General features: G+C 44.3%; 1 protein-coding gene across 1 annotated transcript in view; it reads right to left on the bottom strand.

Annotated features, from left to right (window-relative positions):
- The window catches only part of LOC124464203 (atrial natriuretic peptide receptor 1-like), a 46,284-nt gene extending 26,236 nt beyond the window's left edge, over positions 1-20,048 (bottom strand). Inside the window, exons 1-3 of the mRNA XM_047016159.1 lie at positions 19,842-20,048; positions 13,146-13,259; positions 12,124-12,262 (exon numbers count right to left, since the gene is read on the bottom strand). Coding sequence (XP_046872115.1) covers positions 12,124-12,262; positions 13,146-13,259; positions 19,842-19,988 — 400 coding nt within the window. The 5' untranslated portion in view covers positions 19,989-20,048. The remainder of the gene's footprint in view (positions 1-12,123; positions 12,263-13,145; positions 13,260-19,841) is intronic.
- Between the last annotated feature and the right edge of the window lie 2,493 nt (positions 20,049-22,541).

Below are 22,541 nucleotides of genomic sequence, written 5' to 3'. Positions count from 1 at the left end.
AGAAAGAGAAAGAGAGAGAGTGCTGCATGTACAGTATGCTTGCTTTGCGAATATTTTAAATACTCTTTACACACCAAATAGGGACTTGAAATGTGGGGCGAGAGGGGGGAGGGAAGGAGAGAGAGAATATCTTTAGGGAAATTGACAAATTCCTCAGCATTTTGATGCAGTGTAGTCACTGACATGGACCCCGATAGAATCACTCTGTATGAGCCTTCTAAAATGTAAAAGTGGTTGACAAAAAATTCCCAGCTTCCAAAGTGATGAACAAAATTGAATATTTATGTGATTATAATCCACATGACCCCGGTATGCTGGCTGTCAGCAAAAATCTTTCACAATTTCTGGATCTTTCACAATATGCAAAATTATGAATGAAATAAAATTCAGGGGTCAGACGGCTGAGCGGTTAGGGAATCGGGCTATTAATCAGAAGTTTGCCGGCTCGTGCAAAAATGACGTTGTGTCCTTGAGCAAGGCACTTCACCCTACTTGCCTCGGGGGAATGTCCCTGTACTTACCGTAAGTTGCTCTGGATAAGTGCGTCTGCTAAATGTAAAATGATTTGACTAAAAGTGCAGAAACGTTCAAAAGGAACTAAACAAACTATGATAAAAACAGATATTTGAACACTCAATTGACCAAAACCAATAATTTGATATGTATAAAATAACATGAGCACATTGAGAACAGGAGTACCATCCAAAATAAGGAAATCTGGAAAAAACATTTTGTAAATCTATATGAAGACACCTCACCAGAAAATACAAACCTGAATCTAAATCAAACAATCAAACAACATAGAAACAACCATTACGATTGTTGTGGACAAAGTAAAAGTAAAACCCAAGTACATTAATTTGACACATAAGAAAGGATTTCCTTAAATAACAATCCAGTCGTAGCACAGCATGGTAAGAAAGAGACTAGGAGATGACCTGAGACCCACCTCCCTTTAGAATAACCTGGTAAACATTTTCTGAACTTTGCTCTCTGAAAGAAGTCAGAATGATACCTAACCCTAACCCTGCAACTAAGGAACTAGAGCCCCATAGGATCTAAGCATGGAAAGCTTGCATGAGGAGAGCTCATCACAAAATAAAACAGTTATATTTGATTCAAAAGAGTGTTTGTGCATCCTTGAAACCTTCTGAATGTAGCCCCAACAAGAACAACCACCCTCCCCCCCTTGATTTCCAATCACCGAAGAATTGGCAACAAAGATCCAGTCCCTCAAAGCACAAAAAACAGCCTGTGGTGCTTTAGTATCCTAAACAACCAAATAATTGTATTCGATTTTTTTACATCAAACAAAAAAATTGAAACGTTTATACCCGTTTATTGAAACGTTTGTATAACGTTTATTGAAACGTTTATACACCTCTGAATACAGTCTGCATAGACAAAACCTATCTTACCCAATCTGAACCTGAGTGTAGACATTCAGTGGTATTTATTGATTGAATAATGTATGTAATAGGACACACCTGGGCAACAAAACACACCTGTCAGTCACATGTTCCAATACTTTTGCTCACGTGACAAATGGGTGGGTTCGAACAAAAAGGTGATATTTTCTAATTTGTGCATCAGATCCTGATGTAAATACCTGGAAATAAAAGCTGAAACGTTGATCTCTGGTTTCACATTCATCGTTTGATGTCAAGCCCAAATGTTTTCAGTCTACAGCAAAAATAAAGGAATTGGCCTCACTGTTCCAATACTTTTGGAGGGCACTGTACGTTCTCATTGGGCTCCACAGTCATCAAACACAAACATGCCTACACATATTTGGGTCAAAACAAAAACGTCCACAGGTCATTTTAACGTGGCTGTAAGGATTGAGGCAGAGGAGCATTCTATGCTAGCCTGACGTTGTCATACTCATAATTCTAGTCAGAATATGAGTCTGAGAACTCTCCGTTGGGCTGTGACTACGGGGCGTGTTTCAACCGAACTCGTAAAACAAATGCCTCCGCTCAATTGGATAGACCTACAAACCAATCAGAGCAACGTAATATGTTGTTTGTTGAAAACAAATTCAACCCAAGCGCTCTTTCGTGAAGTTGTTGATTACGTTACTGTTGATCATCTGTCCATCATCGTATAAAGCCCGCCCTGACAATATCATTGGTCCGTTCCGATTCTGATTTTCTGTAGTTGTCCCCAATACGAGACCCTCCAGACCCAACTTCCCGAACAAATTTTTTTGTGGGCGGGGAGAAGTTGGGCTGGCAGCCAGGCTAATTCTATGCTGTAAAACTATCTATAAATGTAAATATTCCAATTAGTACATGGTCAAAAATTATGAACTAACTGATTGTACTATATGGTAGTGTAGTGTGGGTTCCTTTACACAAAGGCCCAGTTTCCCCAGACATGGATTAAGCCTAGTCTTGGACTAAAACAATTTCAATGGAGATCTCCATTTAATTTTTCACTTCCCATACGACTTGGTTTAATCCATGTCTGGGAAACTGGGCCAATACTTTGACAAATGGGGTAAACACCCCATCAAAACTCTTCACACAAAGCTTTGCAAGAGTATCCTCAGAGCACAGAGGAAAACTATGAATATTTACTCCGAGGTAATTCAGGCCAATTCCCACTTCTAATTAACATTCAAAAGAGCGGTAAAGTTTTACCATCATAAAAGAACTTATGAACTCTTAGAACGTTCTTAAGAAGATCTTAGCGTTAAGAGCTTCTTAACGAATCTGGGAACCCGGCCATTATTTGTTTGAAAGGAATTTCACAAAAATGGAGGAAACACAAATGCTGTTTGGATCTAAACAGACAGTACACAATGGCAGACTACCTAAACATCAAAAACTCGACTGTTTGATCAAAAACGAAGGAAGACATTCGATGTCAGCCAGTGAGCAGCAGGAGCCAGGAGAGGACAGACTCACCTCCCCTGAGAGCAGAGAGGTGGAGATAGAGCTCTGGAAGAAGACATTGGAACACAAACACACAGATAGGTGTGTGTACAGTATGGTTAAGGTTGTGATGATTTATCGATAAGAAATCTTTCTGTAGTTCCACTGTTGCTTTAGCAACACGGACATTTGTTCTTTTCTGTCACTAGAATTGAATTGAATTCATTTAGAGAGAGAGGGAGCCAGAGAGAGAGAGAGAGAGAGAGAGAGAGAGAGAGAGAGAGGAGAGAGAGAGAGAGAGAGAGAGAGAGAGAGAGAGAGAGAGGGAGCCAGAGAGAGAGAGAGAGAGAGAGAGAGAGAGAGAGCCAGAGAGAGAGAGAGAGACAGAGAGATAGAGAGAGAGCCAGAGAGAGAGAGAGAGAGAGAGAGAGAGAGAGAGAGAGAGAGAGAGAGAGAGAGAGAGAGAGAGAGAGAGAGTCTGTTGCATGTATGTTGAAAAAAGTTACATCATCATTTTATGGGATGACTTACAGTTTTTGAAAAGCCTCAAAAGAAAGGAAATTAATATTCAACACGCAACCCGGACTCAACCGATGCACAAACTAGGTGTTTTGTGACGTATGGTGTTTGACGTACAGTAGAGTAGAGCTACTGTTCTGAAACAGGTACAACAGCTGTGTCCTGGAATAAACCTGGCTGGTGCATCACTACAACCTCAGCCATAATACTGCACAGTTTGTTTGCTCTGTCAATAATTGAACCATCTCCTAACATGCCAAGAAGCCATTTGAAATTGAAATTCAATTGAGAGAGGGTGAAAGAAAGAGAGAGAGAATGAAAGACAGAGATAAGTAGAAAGGAGGGAGAAAGAGAAAGAGAGAGAGTGCTGCATGTACAGTATGCTTGCTTTGCGAATATTTTAAATACTCTTTACACACCAAATAGGGACTTGAAATGTGGGGCGAGAGGGGGGAGGGAAGGAGAGAGAGAATATCTTTAGGGAAATTGACAAATTCCTCAGCATTTTGATGCAGTGTAGTCACTGACATGGACCCCGATAGAATCACTCTGTATGAGCCTTCTAAAATGTAAAAGTGGTTGACAAAAAATTCCCAGCTTCCAAAGTGATGAACAAAATTGAATATTTATGTGATTATAATCCACATGACCCCGGTATGCTGGCTGTCAGCAAAAATCTTTCACAATTTCTGGATCTTTCACAATATGCAAAATTATGAATGAAATAAAATTCAGGGGTCAGACGGCTGAGCGGTTAGGGAATCGGGCTATTAATCAGAAGTTTGCCGGCTCGTGCAAAAATGACGTTGTGTCCTTGAGCAAGGCACTTCACCCTACTTGCCTCGGGGGAATGTCCCTGTACTTACCGTAAGTTGCTCTGGATAAGTGCGTCTGCTAAATGTAAAATGATTTGACTAAAAGTGCAGAAACGTTCAAAAGGAACTAAACAAACTATGATAAAAACAGATATTTGAACACTCAATTGACCAAAACCAATAATTTGATATGTATAAAATAACATGAGCACATTGAGAACAGGAGTACCATCCAAAATAAGGAAATCTGGAAAAAACATTTTGTAAATCTATATGAAGACACCTCACCAGAAAATACAAACCTGAATCTAAATCAAACAATCAAACAACATAGAAACAACCATTACGATTGTTGTGGACAAAGTAAAAGTAAAACCCAAGTACATTAATTTGACACATAAGAAAGGATTTCCTTAAATAACAATCCAGTCGTAGCACAGCATGGTAAGAAAGAGACTAGGAGATGACCTGAGACCCACCTCCCTTTAGAATAACCTGGTAAACATTTTCTGAACTTTGCTCTCTGAAAGGCTCTCTGAAGGAAGTCAGAATGATACCTAACCCTAACCCTGCAACTAAGGAACTAGAGCCCCATAGGATCTAAGCATGGAAAGCTTGCATGAGGAGAGCTCATCACAAAATAAAACAGTTATATTTGATTCAAAAGAGTGTTTGTGCATCCTTGAAACCTTCTGAATGTAGCCCCAACAAGAACAACCACCCTCCCCCCCTTGATTTCCAATCACCGAAGAATTGGCAACAAAGATCCAGTCCCTCAAAGCACAAAAAACAGCCTGTGGTGCTTTAGTATCCTAAACAACCAAATAATTGTATTCGATTTTTTTACATCAAACAAAAAAATTGAAACGTTTATACCCGTTTTGTGGACTTCAGAAAAGCTTTTGATTCCATTTGTCAGGAGGACCTCTATTAAAGACTACCTCCATGTGGCATTGGAGAAAAAACGTGAGATAATTAAGTAAAAGTCTACCAGGGGTGTAATATAAGTTCTGCTCTTGTAAACATTTGAATGAATCAACTAGCAGAGGCCTCCCTCTCCATGACACAGAAGGTAGATCCTCATTCTACACAAATGATCTAGTCCTCCAGTCACCTTCAAAGGGAAGGCTACAGCAACCTGCCAAAGTTGAGCCATGGAAGTCTAACGACATCTAACAAAAATAATGGTTGAGATAAAACAAGCGTCAATATCAGGGAGAGTCACATTCACACTAGGAAGCACTACTGTTGAACACAAATGACAGCCTCTAGAAAGGACAGCCTCCAGTATCGTCTGCTTGGCCATAAATTAATGGACTCGAAGAAAAAGCTTGTAGAGCTATGCAATTACTGTAAACAGAAATTCTATAAAATAACCATCCAAATTACAATTTGCAGCACAACACTTGACAGTTTAATCAAGCTGATTGCTTTTTATGGAAGTGTGACATGGGTCCCGTGTCACAGATTCCTCCTCCCCCCCCCCCCCCCCACCATGCTGATTTCTGTAGAAATATACCGAAATATATTCCAGTGTCACAAGTTGAGGGACAGTAAATCAACCATGTGCAATTGTTTAAAGTATTCTCACAAACAAATGTTATACGTTATGTACATAGTAATATGTGTATGGGTGTGTATGACTTATGATGATTAGGATCTCTGATATGTGTTAATAACTACATGTTGAGGTGTTGCTCAATCATTTTTTGGCAATTCCCTGGCCTAAATACGTCCACTGCAAACATTTATCATATTTTCATGTAGGCCTGCATGTAAACCAGAAAATACTATTTTAAAAGAAATTCCTGGATTAAAATAATGCATCATGACAGTTTGTATGATTCAAAATGGTCATTTCACACTAGCATTTAATTATCGCGGCAAACAATTACACTGCACTTAACTGTGAGTAAAGTACAAAAAAGTCAAAATAACAAAACCTGTAATTATTACTTGTGAACAAATATCATTCACGTCTTACTAAACCTAGTCACACGAAAGTGAACAAGGTAAACAAATCCTTTCTGTTTCCTCTTCTGAGCCTATAGAGGTCACGTGAAAATGTATTCAAATACCCGTACCCAAAGGCCGAGGCAAAATGAACGAATCATTTCTGTTTCCTTTAGATAGCAGTACTGAGCCTATGTCGGTCACGTGAAAAACTATCCAAAGACTCGTACCCAGCAGATGAACGAATCGTTCACCTCCCAACCGAATCTTCGGATCAATGTTTAGTTCTTCTGGCAACCGAGTCTTCGGATCAATTTTTTGTTCTTCTGCCAACTGAGTCTTCGGATCAATGATTCGTTCATCTGCCAGGTATGAGTCTTTGGATCATTATTCACGTGACCTGCATAGGCTCAGAATAGGAAACAGAAAGTATTTGTTTATTTCATTCACTTTCGCGTGACTAGGTTTAGTAAGACGTGAATGATATTCGTTCACAAGAGATAATTATAGGTTTTGTTATAAAAAAAAAAAATCTCGGCCACGAGAAAATGAACAAAGCCAATAATAAAATCAAAACAGAAATAGACCAGAGATTAAAATTGATGTGAAACATTTAGTTTCTAAAATTACTTCAATAAAACAATGACCAGAGTACAGGAGCAGGGAAATAATGTCTAATAAAGTTCAGGTCTGTACTGGTCTAAACTGGTCTGTACTGGTCTAAACTGGTCTGTACTGGTCTGTACTGTAGAGATTAAATATATTTTATCAGCATAATGAATGCATCCAGATTTACTGTTTAAACACCTATAATCCAGCATGGCCCTCTTTGGTATCACCACTGTTCTTTTGTCTCAATCCATATGCTCTCAGGTAATCAAACAGATGTCTTCTTCTAGGCCACTCAATCTATCACAGATGCTTATTCTCTCTCTATTCATAATGCCAGCTGTTGAGCTGAAGTGTGTGTGTGCATGTGTGTGCATGTCCGTCAGTAGTGTGTCTGCTACAGGGAGTGTTTTCTTGTAAATACATCTGATTATCTCCTTCTTGAAAATCTGCACTGTCACACACAGAGAGAGAGAGAGAGAGAGACAGGGAAAGAGAGAGAGGGGAGGGAGAGCGAGAGAGGAAGAGGTAGAGGTAGAGACGGACGATGTGTGGGGGGGGGGCAGTGTGAAAGAGAGGGGGGTGGAAAGAGAGACAGACAGACACAGTGGCGGTGGGAAAGATATGGAGAGAGAGACAGAGAGAGAAGTCCCACAAGAGATCACAGAGATCCCGCACAAAGATATTGCCAAAAAGAAGACCTGCCATTATGCCAGCTTTACTTATTTACTGTAAACCAAACCAAGCAGCATAATGTCGCCCAGTGTGAAATTTTAGCTAGCGTGCTGATGTTCTGGAAACCGAGACGCAATGTCAGTGTGGTTATTAGAGTGTGTAGTGGTTGTTCATTTTACACAGAAATGATTCAGCTCTTTGACTGCCTCCCATGCCGGCTTCATGCTGGTCAAACAATGACTCCTCATTCTGTGTTCGTACCTTTTACACAGAACTGTGAAGCAGCATTAAGGCACAGCATTCCCGAGAGAGAGAGACGGAGTGAGGGAGAGAGAGAGACGGAGTGAGACGGAGTGAGAGAGGGGGACAAAGAAAGAGAAAGAGACAGAGGGGGAGAGAGAGAGAATGAGAAGGAAAGAGAGAAAAAAGAAAGAGAAGGAGAGAGAGGGGGAGAGAGAGGGGGAGAGAGAGGGGGAGAGAGAGAAAAGGGGAGTGGAAAAGTACAGAATATTCCCCGGCAACCTTAGAAGGACTGGTTTGTTGAACAATGTGGCCAGCCTTCTGCTGCTGTAATAAAACTATTATTATCATAGGTACACAGAACACACATACATGTACAAACAAACACACACTCTCTTTCACACACTCAAACACACAGACGTACAAACACACACTCTTTCACTCACAGCCAGAACCAGAACCTGGCTGGTACAGTGGAAAAACACTGGTAGCGACCAACAAGATGGCTGCTCCTCAGAGTCAGGGTGGACTGCGACAGGAAGTGTGTGTCCCTGACAGGAAGTGTGTATCCCGGACAGGAGAAGTGACACGTGCTGGCACCAGCTGCAGTGGATGACTGATCTAATCAGAGATGTGTGAGTGTGTCTATGTGAGTGTGTGTCATTGTGTGTATGTGTCTGTCTGTGTGTGTGTGTGTGTGTGAGTGAGTGTGTCTGTGTGTGTTTGTGTCTGTGAGACTCTGTGTGTGTGTGTGTGTGTGTGTGTGTATGTTTGAGAGTGTGTGTTTGTGTGTGTGTCTGTGAAAATGTGTGCGTGAGTGTGTGTGACAGGATCTAGATGGAGTCCAATTATCACCCCTGGGAGGGTGTCAGGATACTGAAATACATGAGAGGGTCCTTCTCCTGGGAGAGGGAGTCAATAAAGTGTGAGTGTGTGTGTGAGTGTGTGTGCGTGTGAGTAAGTGTGTGTGAGCTGGGGTGTTTTATGGGATTTTCAAGGCTAGTTGGTGGGAGTGGGCTGTTACTGTTTTTTCATTTCATGGAAGAACAGGAGGAGGGGAGAGGACAAGAGAGGAGAGAGAAGAGTGAAGGAGAGAGGAGAAGAAGAGAGGAAGAGGGAGGAGAACAGGAGAGAGCAGGAGAGAACAGGGGAGAATGATCGAGCGCTAGGGAGCCAAGAGAGAAAAGGAAAAGAGCCGACAGAACAGTGTAACAGGAATATGGTCCATTTGTTTACGCTGGCTGTTCACTAATTCTGTCTGCTTGTCACTAATGATGCCTTTCGAGATGGAAGGCGAGATAGTGAGAAAGTAGGAGAGAGTTCACATGAGGGTAGTCTCCTATCTGATAATCACAGATTATAAATAATTTTAGTGGCATAATACAATTAACGCTGATCTATTTCAAACGTTTCACTTTATTTGTATGTGTAATTTGCTATGCTAGTAAAAACATTAAAATTTAAGACAGAGAGAAGGATGCAGAGAGAAACCAGAGAATCCCTGTATGGTGCAGAACATACACACATACCACACACACATCACACATACAAACACACACACACACCTCACACACAAAGACATCACATACACACAGAAACACACACCACACACACACACACACACACAGAAACACACACCACACACACATCACACACATAGATGAATGTTATCCATTTTTCATCTGCTGTCAACCTAAGATTCTCTTTGACCCTCGTTTGACCCAGACTAGTCAGATAACCCTGCCCCCGTCTTATCAGCTAACTCCCCATCGATTACACATGGACAAAGACTGTACCAGTCAAAGGTGAACGCTTTGGTGGCGAGGAGCGTGTGTGTTGTGTGTGTGTGTGTGTGTGTGAGAGAGAGAGTTTGTAGGCTGTGTGTGTGTATGTCAAGTGTACATGTGTGTTGTGTGTGTGTGGGTCAAAGGGATGGAAGGAGGAAGAAAGGGAGGGAGGGGAAAAGAGGAGGAGCAGAGGACAGAGGGGGTCTTTAAACAAGAAAAAATAGAATGTGTGTGTGTGTGTGAGACTGTCAGAGTGAGTGAGGGATTGTGTGTGTGAGAGAGAGAGAGAGAGAGAGAGAGAGAGAGAGAGAGAGAGAGAAAGAGAGATAGAGAGAGAGAGAGAAAGAGAGAGAGAGAGAGAAAGAGAGAGAGACAGAGAGAGAGAGGGAGAGAGAGAGAGACAGAGAGAGAGAGAAAGAGGCTATGACGAAGGCAGTGTGAGGTGGTCACAGATGTTGGAGATAAACAGCACTCTCTGTTTTCTCTTTATTAGATTCAGCCCCTATTATCCTGCTCCTGCTGTGTCCTCACACACACACGCACACACACACACATCACACACAGACTCACATCAACACACACACTCTGTGACGGGCCTCCCTCTCTGTCAGCTCTGTCAGTCTGTTCTTGGTAGCGGAGGGTGGTGGGTGGAGCCGGAGGGTGGTCCGTGCAGCCATCACACCTGCATCCAGAAGGTTCCTGGTGAGCCAACCTCAGGAACCCTTTGACAAGCCTGAAGTCTGTCAAGAACTCTCTCTTTGCCACATGCTGTTTGCTAACGGATTTGCAGTTGATGTTTCTCTCTCACTCCCTCGCATCACCCATGTGCTCTCGGTTTTCCCCTCCGTCTCTCTCTCCCTCTATCTCTCCCCACACTCCTTCTCCATTTCTCTCTCCCCGACCCCTCCTCCATCTCTCCCCTCACCCCTTCTCCACTCTGGATGGGATTATCGTCCCATGTTCATGTTTGAGACGGTTCTCTCCATTCCACCCTCATCAGAACCGTGGCGAGGTTCTAGACCACGCTCCCTTCAATTCCATTCACCAAATGAATAGCTGATTCACTTGAAACTGCTCTCTGTGTCTAATCGCTATTTATCTCTCTCTCTCACACACACACCCACACCCACACACACATTCACACAGTGCAAACACAGAGGGACAGAGGAAGGGAGAGGAGAGAAGGAAGGATGGAATCACAACTGAATCACCATGTCTAATTTTGCTAAATTTAAGCCTGGCGCTTCACACACTCTTTCACACAAACACATACACACACACTCACACACACAAACAAACACACAGAAGCACAGACACATTCCTCATCTGGTATGGTGACCCTCTATGTATTATCGCATGTCACAGAGTGTTTTCTCCTTTCAGCCACACCAGCCTGGATTATAAAAACACACTTAACACACGCACACACGTACTCTACACACATACACTTACACACACACACACACACACACACACACACACACACACACACACACACACACACACACACACACACACACACACACACACACACACACACACACACACAGGGAGAGGACAGGAGAGGAGAAGAAATCCACTCAGACACACACATGTCATGCTGTCCTGTGTAACTTGGCTCTGTGCTATCAGAAGTCCCAGAGGGAGAGGTCCCTGGTTCGGGTCGACGCTGGTCAATAAGCGTGCGTGTGTGTGTGAGTGTGCGTGTATCCTAGTGTGTGCATGGGTTTCTGAATGAGTGACTGTGTGTGTATGTATGCGAGCATACATCTGAGTGTGACTGAGTTAGTGTGTGTGTGTCTGAGTTGGACTGTCGGTGTGTGTGTGTTCCCCAGGCCTCAGGAGCAGTCCCAGCTCAGAGAGGCCAGACTGATAGACTCAATCTGTTGTGAAACACGATGTATCTCTCACAGTGTCTCTTACACTCTATCACCCCCTCTAATCTCTTTCTCTCCATCCCCCGCTTTCTATCTCTCTCTCTCTCTCTCTTGCTGCTTGTTCAACTCGATCACTCCTCTCGTCTCTCCTCCTCTGTCTCTTTCTCCATCCTGATGATGTCTTATCTTTCCATCTGTCTCCATCTCTGTTCGGTGTCTTTTTTTGCCTCCATCCCTCCCTCTATCTTTCCCTACTCTATCGATCCCTCCCCCCTCTCTCCTCTCCCCCCCCTCTCTCTTTTCCTTTAGTAAACAGAGTTCCTGTCTCTTTGGGCATCCGATCCACAACATTAAAGCAAACACACATACACACAGTCACATACACACTTAGGCAATCACGCACACACGCACACACAAACAAACACATGTGTAACTGAGAGTGGATCACCAGTATGAGGCAGAGGAACCAGATACTGTGTGTCTGATGAGAGGTTATGACATCATTTTTAGGCACAGAGATTAAGCAGAGCAGAAGCCTGTCTCCTTTAGAACTTGCCGGAACAGATGCTTTTGTCCCCATGGCAACCAGCTGCTTCAATAGCTGAGTGCAGCTACTAAATTGTATGTTTGGCCAAACACTCATGTATACAATCCGATAATATAACTGTGTGTGTATAACTGACTGTATCTATAACTCTAAGTGTGTGTGACTGTCTGTGTTTGTCTTTATCTGTGTGTGTCTGTGTGTTCGTGCGTGTGCGTGACTGACCATGGTAGGTCCTGTTCCACATCCTCTTGGTGATGACATCACCGTGTGGGCGGAGCCCCCCGGTCTGCTCCAGAGTCTCATTCAAGACATGAGAGTAGAGCATCACTCCGTCATAGAAGGAGCCCGCAATCCCGTTGATCTGGGGGGGAGAGGGGAGGGACGGGGGAGGGGAGGAGGAGTTAACAACACCGTCATAGGAGAAGGCCGTGATCAGGTTAAGCTGGGGGGTGGGGGGTGGGGGGTGGGGGGTGGAGGGAGGGAGAGAGAGAGGGGGGGAGTTAAATGATTCAGTAAATATCCGTTTGAATGTTTCCAGCGTTGTTCTAGGGGCTGGGAGAGGGAGGTGGGGGGGGTTGGCTTGTTAGACACGCATGATCATAACTCAGGGCAATATTTGTTTGGGTTTCGAGTCCCAGAGCAGTCTAGCCATGTGTGTGTGTGTGTGTGTGCGCGAGTTAAAAAAACAATATGAAAAACAATACAGACTCCCCTGAGACCACCGGACCCTTCACTAACCTCCCGACAGACATACAGAAGGTCCCTGTCCCTGCATATGTGTGCACGTGTGTGTGTTTGTGTGTGCGTGTTTGTGTGTCAACACTAGGCAAGGTCGTCTGGATCAGCAGAGGGATTGATAGCAGTAACCTTTAATGCCAGAGACTGCTATTGTAGGAAGACCTTTCCTCCAATCACAACGTTTCCAATCCCTCCATCTTTCCATCCCCTCTATCCTTCCACGACTCCATCCATCCCTCAACTCAGTCCCTCTCTTTCTGGTAGGTGGTTCTCAGTGGTTGAGCATGGAAGCGCAGATCAAGAGGTCTCCGGTTCGCATCCCACCCGAATGTCACTTCGGATCAAATGTTCAGCTAAGAAATCTGAACACATCCAATGATAAATATCTCTGCCTCCCCATCCCCATCCTCATCCCTCTCCATCACTTCCCCTCCCGATGCCTCTCTTTCTCTGCCTCTCTATCCACTCTCCCTTCCCCCATCCCTCCCCTCATCCCCGAGTCTCACCAGTGAGTCGTCGATGGTGAAGTTGAACTTGTCCCCGGCGTCTATCTTCAACTGAGAGACAAACTCCTTATACTCTGGGTTCTGTGGTTCCCTGTAGGTCAAGATTTTCACACTCTGCACACACACACACACACACGAGAGAGATCACAGCAAAGGTTATTATACCATACAGTGTAGTACATTAAAAGGTGCTTGAGGATGTAAACATTGTGTTTGTCAATGTCTCACTGATGTGCACATGAGTCTACCTACCTATCTGCCTGCTTGACACCTTTCTAATGGCCGCTGGCAATGACAGAGTAGGCTACACCCAGCAGTGTTCCAGGCATTAATGAGTGAGTCATGCTAAAGCACAGCCTGGTCTGTCCTGTTGACAACGCAACAACACCAACGCTAGTCAACTTGTTTGCTAGACAGTTAGCTAGTCAGCGAGCTAGTCTGCAAGTTAGGATACTTAACTAGTTAGCTACTTAGTCAGCCAGCTAGTCGGCTAGCCAGCCATTCCTATAGTTACCCACTCAACTAGCCAACCACTCTGCTAGTTAGCCAGTCGCCTAGTTAGCCAGTCAGCTAGTTGGCCACTCAGCTAGTTAGCCACTCAGCTTTTGTCAGACAGTTCACTAGTTAAGTAGTTAGCCAGTCAGCTAGTTAACTACTTAGTGAGCCAGTCCGATGGTTAGCTTTCAGGCACAGTCCCCATGCACAGTCACTGGACACTAACACATATAAACACACAAACACACACACTCGTGACAGAGTGAAATTGTGGGAGATTCCACCCACGTAAGGAGTCACTCATAGGAATCTCCATGCATGATTGTTTTGTATTTGGTTAAGTGCGTATGCTACAGACTGTGTATTCGGTGCCAGAGATTTATATTTTCTTTCATGTTTGAGGTATGAGACCCTCCCTCAGTCTACCTGCTCTGAAGGCTTAACAAAGCGAACATGTGCAGGTTATGTTTCGTCAAATTTCATCCCACTAGGGGGAAATTTGGTTGCTGCCAGGCATGAAAAAACACATACAAACCATGTTGTATCGAATATAAATAATGCTAAATCAAATGTATGAAAGTCTATCTGCTTTGCCAGATAAATTCATATTTCTGAGCTGTTGATAGTGTGCCTCATTAGGGACATGCTGGGTAGGGACATCGTGTCTAGCTAGAGGCACTCTGAGTTTAGCTGTGATTAAACACATTAGACACATTTTTATATTTTTCAATATAAAGAGGTTAAACGTAACGTGGCCTATAATCAGTTTTATGAGAGACATGAAATAGTACATAGTAGAAAGGTATGCTAAAATCCTGTGTCCACAGCAGTATTTTTTGCCCGTGATCTTTCTGATACTAATTATTTCCCACACACACAGACTCAGCCTTGCTAGTTATGCAGGCTGGGTGCATGGTTCTGGATCAACGACTGTACAGTTTAATCCCCAATAAACCTAATTGGACCCAAATAAGTCTCTGTTGCTTCATTAATAAAGGAAGGATGAACGGCAAAAAAAAAGAAGAAAGAACAACAGAATCGGATGCTGTCTTCTTTCATCTTTCACTGAGGCGCCGTCGTCCTGTCTTCCACAGGATAATCAGCCAGTAGGAGGTCTGGGAGACAAGACTAATCCTCCACACACACACAGACACACAAACACGCGACACACAAACAGACACATGCCTGCACACACGCATGCAAGCATGTGCACACTGTCAGAGACACGCACGTACACAGACATGCACACACACACACATACACACACACACACAAACATGTACACACACATACAAACACACACACACACAAACACGTAGACACACATACACACACACACACACAAACACACACACACACAAACACGTACACACACAAACACGTAGACACACACACACAAACACGTACACACGCAGACATGCATGCCCACTTACACACGTACACACTCTCTGACACACACATAAGCCTCGTTTCCACCACAAGCCCCTAACTTGTTCTCCCCAGTACTCCTTTTCAAGGATCTAGAAGGTTCTTCAGCCCGTTGTTAGCAGCGTTTCCACCACAACAACTTTCCCCAGAAAAGTCTGCAAATTAGCAGATGCAGAATGCAGATATATTCTGCATATATATATATCTTACGGAAATATATATATTTTGCGGCATGAAAATGTTTCCAAACTCTAACATGCCAGAGATTTTAGAATACACTTTATCACGGCGGCCGCCAATTCTAATTGCTGCTGGATTTCGTGCTCAGCATAAATAAGGCCCTGCGTCCCAAATCACTTCATTTTTCTTTTTACTTTGAGCAGACACTGCAGCAGCTCTTACCAAGTACTGCTGCATCCAGTTTGCATACAACTGGGACAAACTACTTTGTCACAACATTGCGGCTTCAACTTGACCCTCTTGGTCACACATCCGTCCCAGCTCTGGTCACAACATTTAAAAGTTGTAAAAAAGAATTATTGGTGCTACATTCTTTTTCCTTGGAGATTCAAATAAAAACGCAGAGCTGACCAAAGAAGTATGTCAGTTTACAGTAACACAAATACTGTCATAGGGCACCTTCCATTGTACAGAGGATTGTGGGTCAGAATAGCCAGAGAAGCACGCTGGCTTGCATCCTGCAAAATGCAACCAGATACAATAGGACATCCTGGTATTTTGGCATACTGCATTTGACATGCTATGTATTGGGCCATACAAAATCCTGTTCTGAAACACTAGATAGTATGGTAGTATACTAGTATGGGTTTTGGGACATACCCTGGACTTTGTTGTCAGTCCAGCTATTGTATGTTCTCGTGTCCACACCATTTTTAAATAGAAAATCGGTTGAAATACTTGAATACTGCAAAGAAATGTTCAGCACTGCAAGCCCCACCACAAAGTTCCAGTATTATACCAAGAACCATCCCCAGAGCAGGGTCTTTATGGTTCCTGATTTTAGGTCCCCGGAATTCAATTTAGAACCTGGTTCCTGTGGTGGAAATGAAGCTTAGTGCAAGTTCCATCAGGCAAAACTGAACTCTGCACACGTTATGTCTCACTACACACTCCCCCCGCTACACACGCACTCTCCTTTCCCTCTTCCTCTATACCGGGGCTGTCATCGGGGTTCCATGCTTAATTAGCCGCGCCCTCCATCAATTAGTACAGTGCCATGCCTCCTTCGCTAGCCTATACTGATGCCGTGCCTTTAAATGTGTTTCTCTCCCTGTTTGGTTTGTCCATGCTACCCCTGTGAGTGACCCTCCACCTCCCCGTCGCCACCTGGCCGCTCTGTCTGGCTGGGTTTTCGGCTGCCGCCACTGTCACTAGTGCCTGGACTCCATGGGGGATTGTTCTTCGGTTGCAGGGCTGAAGTAGCCTGACGTTGTTATACTCATAATTCTATTCTGAATATCTGAGATGAAAATGTCTGAGAACTCTCCGTTGGGCTGTGAGTATGGGGCGTGTTTCAACCAAACTCGTTAAACAAATGCCTCTTCGCTCAATTGGATAGACCTACAACCAATCAGAGCAACGTAGTATGTTGTTTGCTGAAAACAAATTCTACCCAAGCGCTCTTTGGTGACGTAGTTGATGACGTTACTGTTGATCATCTGTCCATCATCGTATAAAGCCCGCCCTGACAATTTGATTGGTCCGAACAGCTCCTGTTCAGACCATAGTTTTTCCCCAAACAAGGTACCCCAGACCCAACTTCCCGACCCAATTTTTTTTTGTGGGCGGGGCTAAGGCCGAATCCCAATACTCCCCCTTACCCCTGCCCCTTACCCCTTCCCCTTAACTTACCCCTTCCCCTTAATTTACCCCTTCCCCTTGGCCCTCGAAAGTAAGGGGTAAGGGCTACATAGCCCTAGGAAATGGGACGCCACTTGGTTACAGGTACGTCATCTAGCACGTATCGATATCTCCAAAGCAAGTAGCGTTATGCACTGATATTAAACGAAATTCGCTGCTAATGGAGTTTACTTAGAACTGTAGACATGCTAGTCAAAGAAATGCGGGACTGTTGTGCAATTCAGAACTGTAACATTAATGTACCAAACTAGCGATTTTTAGAAACGTTTCAATTAGGAAAATGGTTGCAAATATAAATGTTCATGACTGTATATAACACAAAACAAGACTGTCATAATTTTTTTATCAATTAATTAAGCCGATAATATAACATTTATCGGACTCTCTGGATGATTTTGGTCGCCATTGTTGCCGGTCGCGCAGTTTTCACATAGCCCTAGGTTTCAAGTAAGCTCCCGATCTTACTTGGTTTTAAGGGGTGTATACCCCTTAGTCTTAGCCCTTCCCCTAGCTCCAAAAGAGTATTGGGACACCACTAGCTCTCACGGGAACGCGCAAAACTAAGGGGAAGGGGTAAGGGGAAGGGGTAAGGGGGAGTATTGGGATTCGGCCTAAGTTGGGTTGGCAGCCAGGCTAGGGCTGAAGGACATCGATCATTGAATTCCCCATTGGGGTCTAAGCGCCAAACACCTGTTGTTAAATCCAGCATCTTTGTAAAATAAATATCAGTTTATTGATCCAGGTCTCTCCTGATTGAAATGGAACGAGTTCCAGGGAACTATCCTAGTTCCAGGGTAAAGTTCCTGAGGTGGAAATGCAGCTTTACACACACACACACACACACACACACACACACACACACACACACACACACACACACACACACACACACACACACTAGGACACAAACACAACCACACAAATACACACACACTCTCACAAACACAGATGGACAACACACATGGAAGGATAAAAGCACACACTTACAGACAAGCAAACACCAGTCACTCATTAGAAGTAAAACACACACACACGCACACACGCTGCTCCCTAGTCTTCAGAAGTTACTGCTCAATAAGTGTTGAATGTATAAAAGAAACTCTACATAGAAACTTACAAAAACAATCATGTTTTAAATTTTCAAGTCTGTTGCTTAGATTCCCTGGTCAACCAGTGTGGCCCAGGACACAGGCATGCACACACACGAACACACACACACACACATGCACACAGACACATGCAGGCCACAAAAACATTTACGTAAATCAGCCTGGTGGTTAGAGACAGAAATCCAATCTCAGCCAATCATACAGGCTGCTGCTGCTGCACGGCTAAGGCTCTGATTGGTGGTCCTGCCGATGGGACTTCTGTGTGTGAGTGAGTGTGTGTGTTAGTGTGTCAATGTGTGAATGTGTGAATGAGGACAGGGACCAGGGAGGCAGAACAGATGACAGAGAGTTCTAGAACCTATCGGACCAGCAGTTGACTTACCATTACCTGCCATACCTACCCCCCCATCTGTTCTATCTCTTCCCCTCTGTTCTAGAACCTTCCATCTATCCCACTCTGTTCTAGAACACTCCCTGTCGACCCTCTATTCCAGAACCTTCCATCTATCACCCTCTGTTCTAGAATCTTCCATCTCGAATCCATTGTGCGTGAGAAGTGGCTCAAGGGTTACATCACGCAGCATGGATGTATGGTGTATGTGTGAGAAGTGGGTTAAGGGTTACATACTGTGGCATGGGTGTATGGTCAGTGTGTGAGGAGAGGGTTACATAGTGCAGCATGGATCTCCAGACAGAGAGAGGGGCTCCGTGAAAACAGCCTGTGTTTCGGGAATGTGCTGATACAGCTCATGTACAAGAACATGGGTGGTGGGCCTGTGACTGTGTGTGTGTGTGTGTGTGTGGGGGGAGTGTGGGAGTGGGGTCAGTGACCAGGCTAGTGTAAGGAATATCCCAGAGCCACATTGGAAAAAGATTGTGTTGAGTTTGTATGAGTGTGTGAGTGTGTTTATGTGTGCATGCGGGTGTGTGTGAGTGTGTGCGTGCGTCTACGTGTGCTTGTAATTGTGTGTGACGGAGAGCAGAAGATAATGGCTTATTAGCAGGCAGACTGGACAGGTGCTGTTGCTCTGGCCTGATCACCCGAGGATCACACTGACTTCATCAAACTCCTAAGATTCACTTCTCACCCACACACACTTCTAGACACACACACACACACACACGCACACACATCACCCACACACACCTCTGTTTGTTCCCCTGATACCAAGGAAGCTGGAAGCCATTTAACCTCCAATTAGTTTGCCCCTTCCTCGCACCTGCCTCTACACACACACACGCACACACACACACACGCACACACACACACGCACACACACTTGTCTGTCAGCTCCCTACCCACACTTGCTTATACATCACATCACAGCATCTACAGCACAGTTCAACCACACACTCCTAGACACACACACTATCTGCTCATTCTCCAGAAACACCTTTCTTCTTTGTGTGCTTCAACGGGTTAACAATGCAATGCTCACTTCCTCATTCTACCTTGAACAGTGTACCCCTTCAGTAATGACACCTTACCTCCTCCTCTCCCCCTCTTCTTTCTTTTCATGTCTTCCCTCACTCTCATCACTTACTCATGTAACTCCACCACTGTCTCCCATATCTTTCCCTGTCCAATTCTCACCCCTCCCCTTCCCCTCTAATCTTCTTCTCTCTCTCCTTCCCTCTCCCTTTTTATCACCTTCCCTCTATCCTTCCCTCTCCTCTCCCCTCCTATCGCCTTCCCTCTCCCATCCAACCTCCTTCTCTCCTTCCCCCTTCTCTCCCATCTCCTTCTCTCGCACTCCCCCCCGTCCCCCGTCTCCCCCCTCACCCTGAAGGCCTCCCTGGCTGCCTGGTCGTCATCGTCGCCACGGTACCAGGGTCTGGCCGGCTGCTCGTCCAGGCTGCGCCCGAACAGGTCCATGAAGAAGAACACGTAGTCCTCCGCTGGAAGACCTTCCCTCCAAAACTGCACCATCAGCCTGCGGAATGTGTCCTTGGAGCAGCACAGGTACACCACTGAAGAAGACACAGAGGGGGAGAAAGTGCATCAGTCACATGACTCGCTCCTATGGGCATCTATACCACCATTCTACTTAGTATGTTCCAATACACAGTCTGTCTAATACAGTACGCCAAAAAATGCCAGGATGTCCTACTACATCAGGAAGGATTTTGCAGTATGCGGGCCAGCGTGCTTTTCTGGCTGTTCTAACCCACAACCCTTTGTGCAGAGGAAGAGGCGTCAACCATGGAGACCACGGTACAACAGATAAGCACCTGTCTGCACCAGTTCAATGCACAGTTACATGTGTTACAGTTACATGTGTTACAGTAACATGTGTTACAGTTACATGTGTTACAGTTACAGGACAAAGTAGTCTGTCCTGTTCGAATGTATACTGCATTTAAAAGTACTTAGTAAGGGCAGGTGCAGTACCTGGCAAAAGTACAACGTATAAGTATTCAATTCAGGATGCCACCCTAGTTTAGTGAATGGTAATGTGGTTTGGGTGAGGGAAATAATTGTGACTATATAGGTACGTGTTTAGATATACAGTAGAAGAGGTTGGAACATAATGGAGGGGTGGAAAGGGTGACTTTGTTTTCCATATTTTAAAGTGGGCTAGATGCCACCATGATGTCCCACACCCTTGTAAGCCTCCGCCTATCCATTTATGTAACCATGGCAACGAGAGGTCAACCCCCCCCACACCCCGAAAGGCCAACCGTGCCTCGCCAATGACCTCACAATCAGGGCCTATCGTCATGGTGATTATCGGCGTGCTCGCTCCTCTTGCGAATTAGATCACTGTGAGATGAAGGGAGTGATGGTAATCGTCATGGTAATTAGGGCTGGCTGGTCCTGAGGTTGAATAGGAGAGAGGGAGAGAGAGAGTGAGAGAGAGAACATGGTACTGTGTGGATGAGAAGATGAGATGCTCTCTCTCTCTTCCCCTCACTCTGAGCACAGCTCCACCTGGGACTGTCTCAGTACAGACAGCACCCACCAAATGATTGGATGTTGCATTTTAGCTACACTGTGCTATGTAATATTGTGATTTAACTGTTGCAACTTGTCTGGTAGCTGAGATGTGGTTGTTAGTAAGTAGAAAACCTTTCTTGACTCTGTCCAAAACAACACTAACTTACATAAACACAACCGTGCACTTCTGATCCGTGATTTTCTGCTAAATGAATACATTTACATATACTCTTAATTTTTCTGTAATTCCTATTAAAACATCTTCCTGGAATAAGTTGCCATGGGATACGTGTGCTTTGATGTGTGCTCAACACCATGTCTGCTACTCACACTGCCACGTAAACATTATGTGATGCAGGCCAATTATGGGATGCATTGTTCATTACTGTTATGGCTCATGAAGCTTCACAATAATATGAAGCAGAGTGGCTACTAATGAGTTACACTGAATCTTCATCACTACCATCATCATCATCATCATCACCACCATCATCATCAGCATCATCCTCACCATCATCATCATCCTCACCATCATCATCATCCTCATCATCATCATCATCATCACCATCATCCTCATCATCATTATCATCATCACCATCATCATCATCACCACCCTGATTACCATCATCCTCACCACCATCACCACCATCATCCTCACCGTCATCACTAGAACAGAAGACCTTATTTTGTATGTGGATGGTTAGCGTTAGCTGTGGTGACCGTGCATGGTGGCAGTCACTATGTAACTAGCAGTGCAACAAGGATGGCTTTACGCTAGCAGTGTACTAACGTTAGGATAATGCTAATTGTGTAATAAGAATTGCATTATGCTAGCTGTGTAAGAAGGATAGCATTATGTTAGCTAGCTGTGATTTTGGCACTGTTTGTGTTTTTTGTAAATGCACTCTTTGCTTTTACTGTGTAAAGTGCTTTGGTCATGGATTATGTTAAACTGTGCTATGCAAATAAACTATAGATAGCATTATGCTAGCAGTGTAATTACGTCAGCATTATGCTAGCGAACAGACAGCAGCTGGGAGAGATTCTGCTTTCCATTAGTCGATTTCACACTGTCCACACACACGTCATACACACCTACACACACACACGCACACCTCACACGCAAATTATATCACACACACATTACACGTCACACATGTTTAGATGGGAATATCACCCAGTGCTAAAAGACAGATCTCTCGCACTGGATTTTTATTTCTCTCTCTCTCTCTCCCCCTCTCTCTCTCTCTCTCTCTCTCTGTCTCCCTGTTCTTTCTCTCTCTCCTTCTTCTTTCTCTTCCTTTCTTCTACTCTCTCGTAGTCTTGTTTTTTTTCAGTTTCTGTCTCTCCTGTTGTGCATTATTTCCCTCTCACCTTCTCTCACACATACATCCTTCAGTTCTCTATTGCATTAACCACGACACTTCCATACAGCAGGTGGGATATGGAACACACACAATAGACATGCGCACAGCACTCCCTCTCTTTCTATACTTCTCTCCCTCCCTCTCTATCTTTCTCCTTCCCCCCCCCCCTCTTTCTGTG

Source organism: Hypomesus transpacificus, unplaced genomic scaffold (genome assembly GCF_021917145.1).
Source record: "Hypomesus transpacificus isolate Combined female unplaced genomic scaffold, fHypTra1 scaffold_319, whole genome shotgun sequence".
NCBI lineage: Eukaryota > Metazoa > Chordata > Actinopteri > Osmeriformes > Osmeridae > Hypomesus > Hypomesus transpacificus.
Note: the sequence above shows the minus strand (reverse complement) of the source record. Positions and strands in the feature narration are given on the sequence as shown.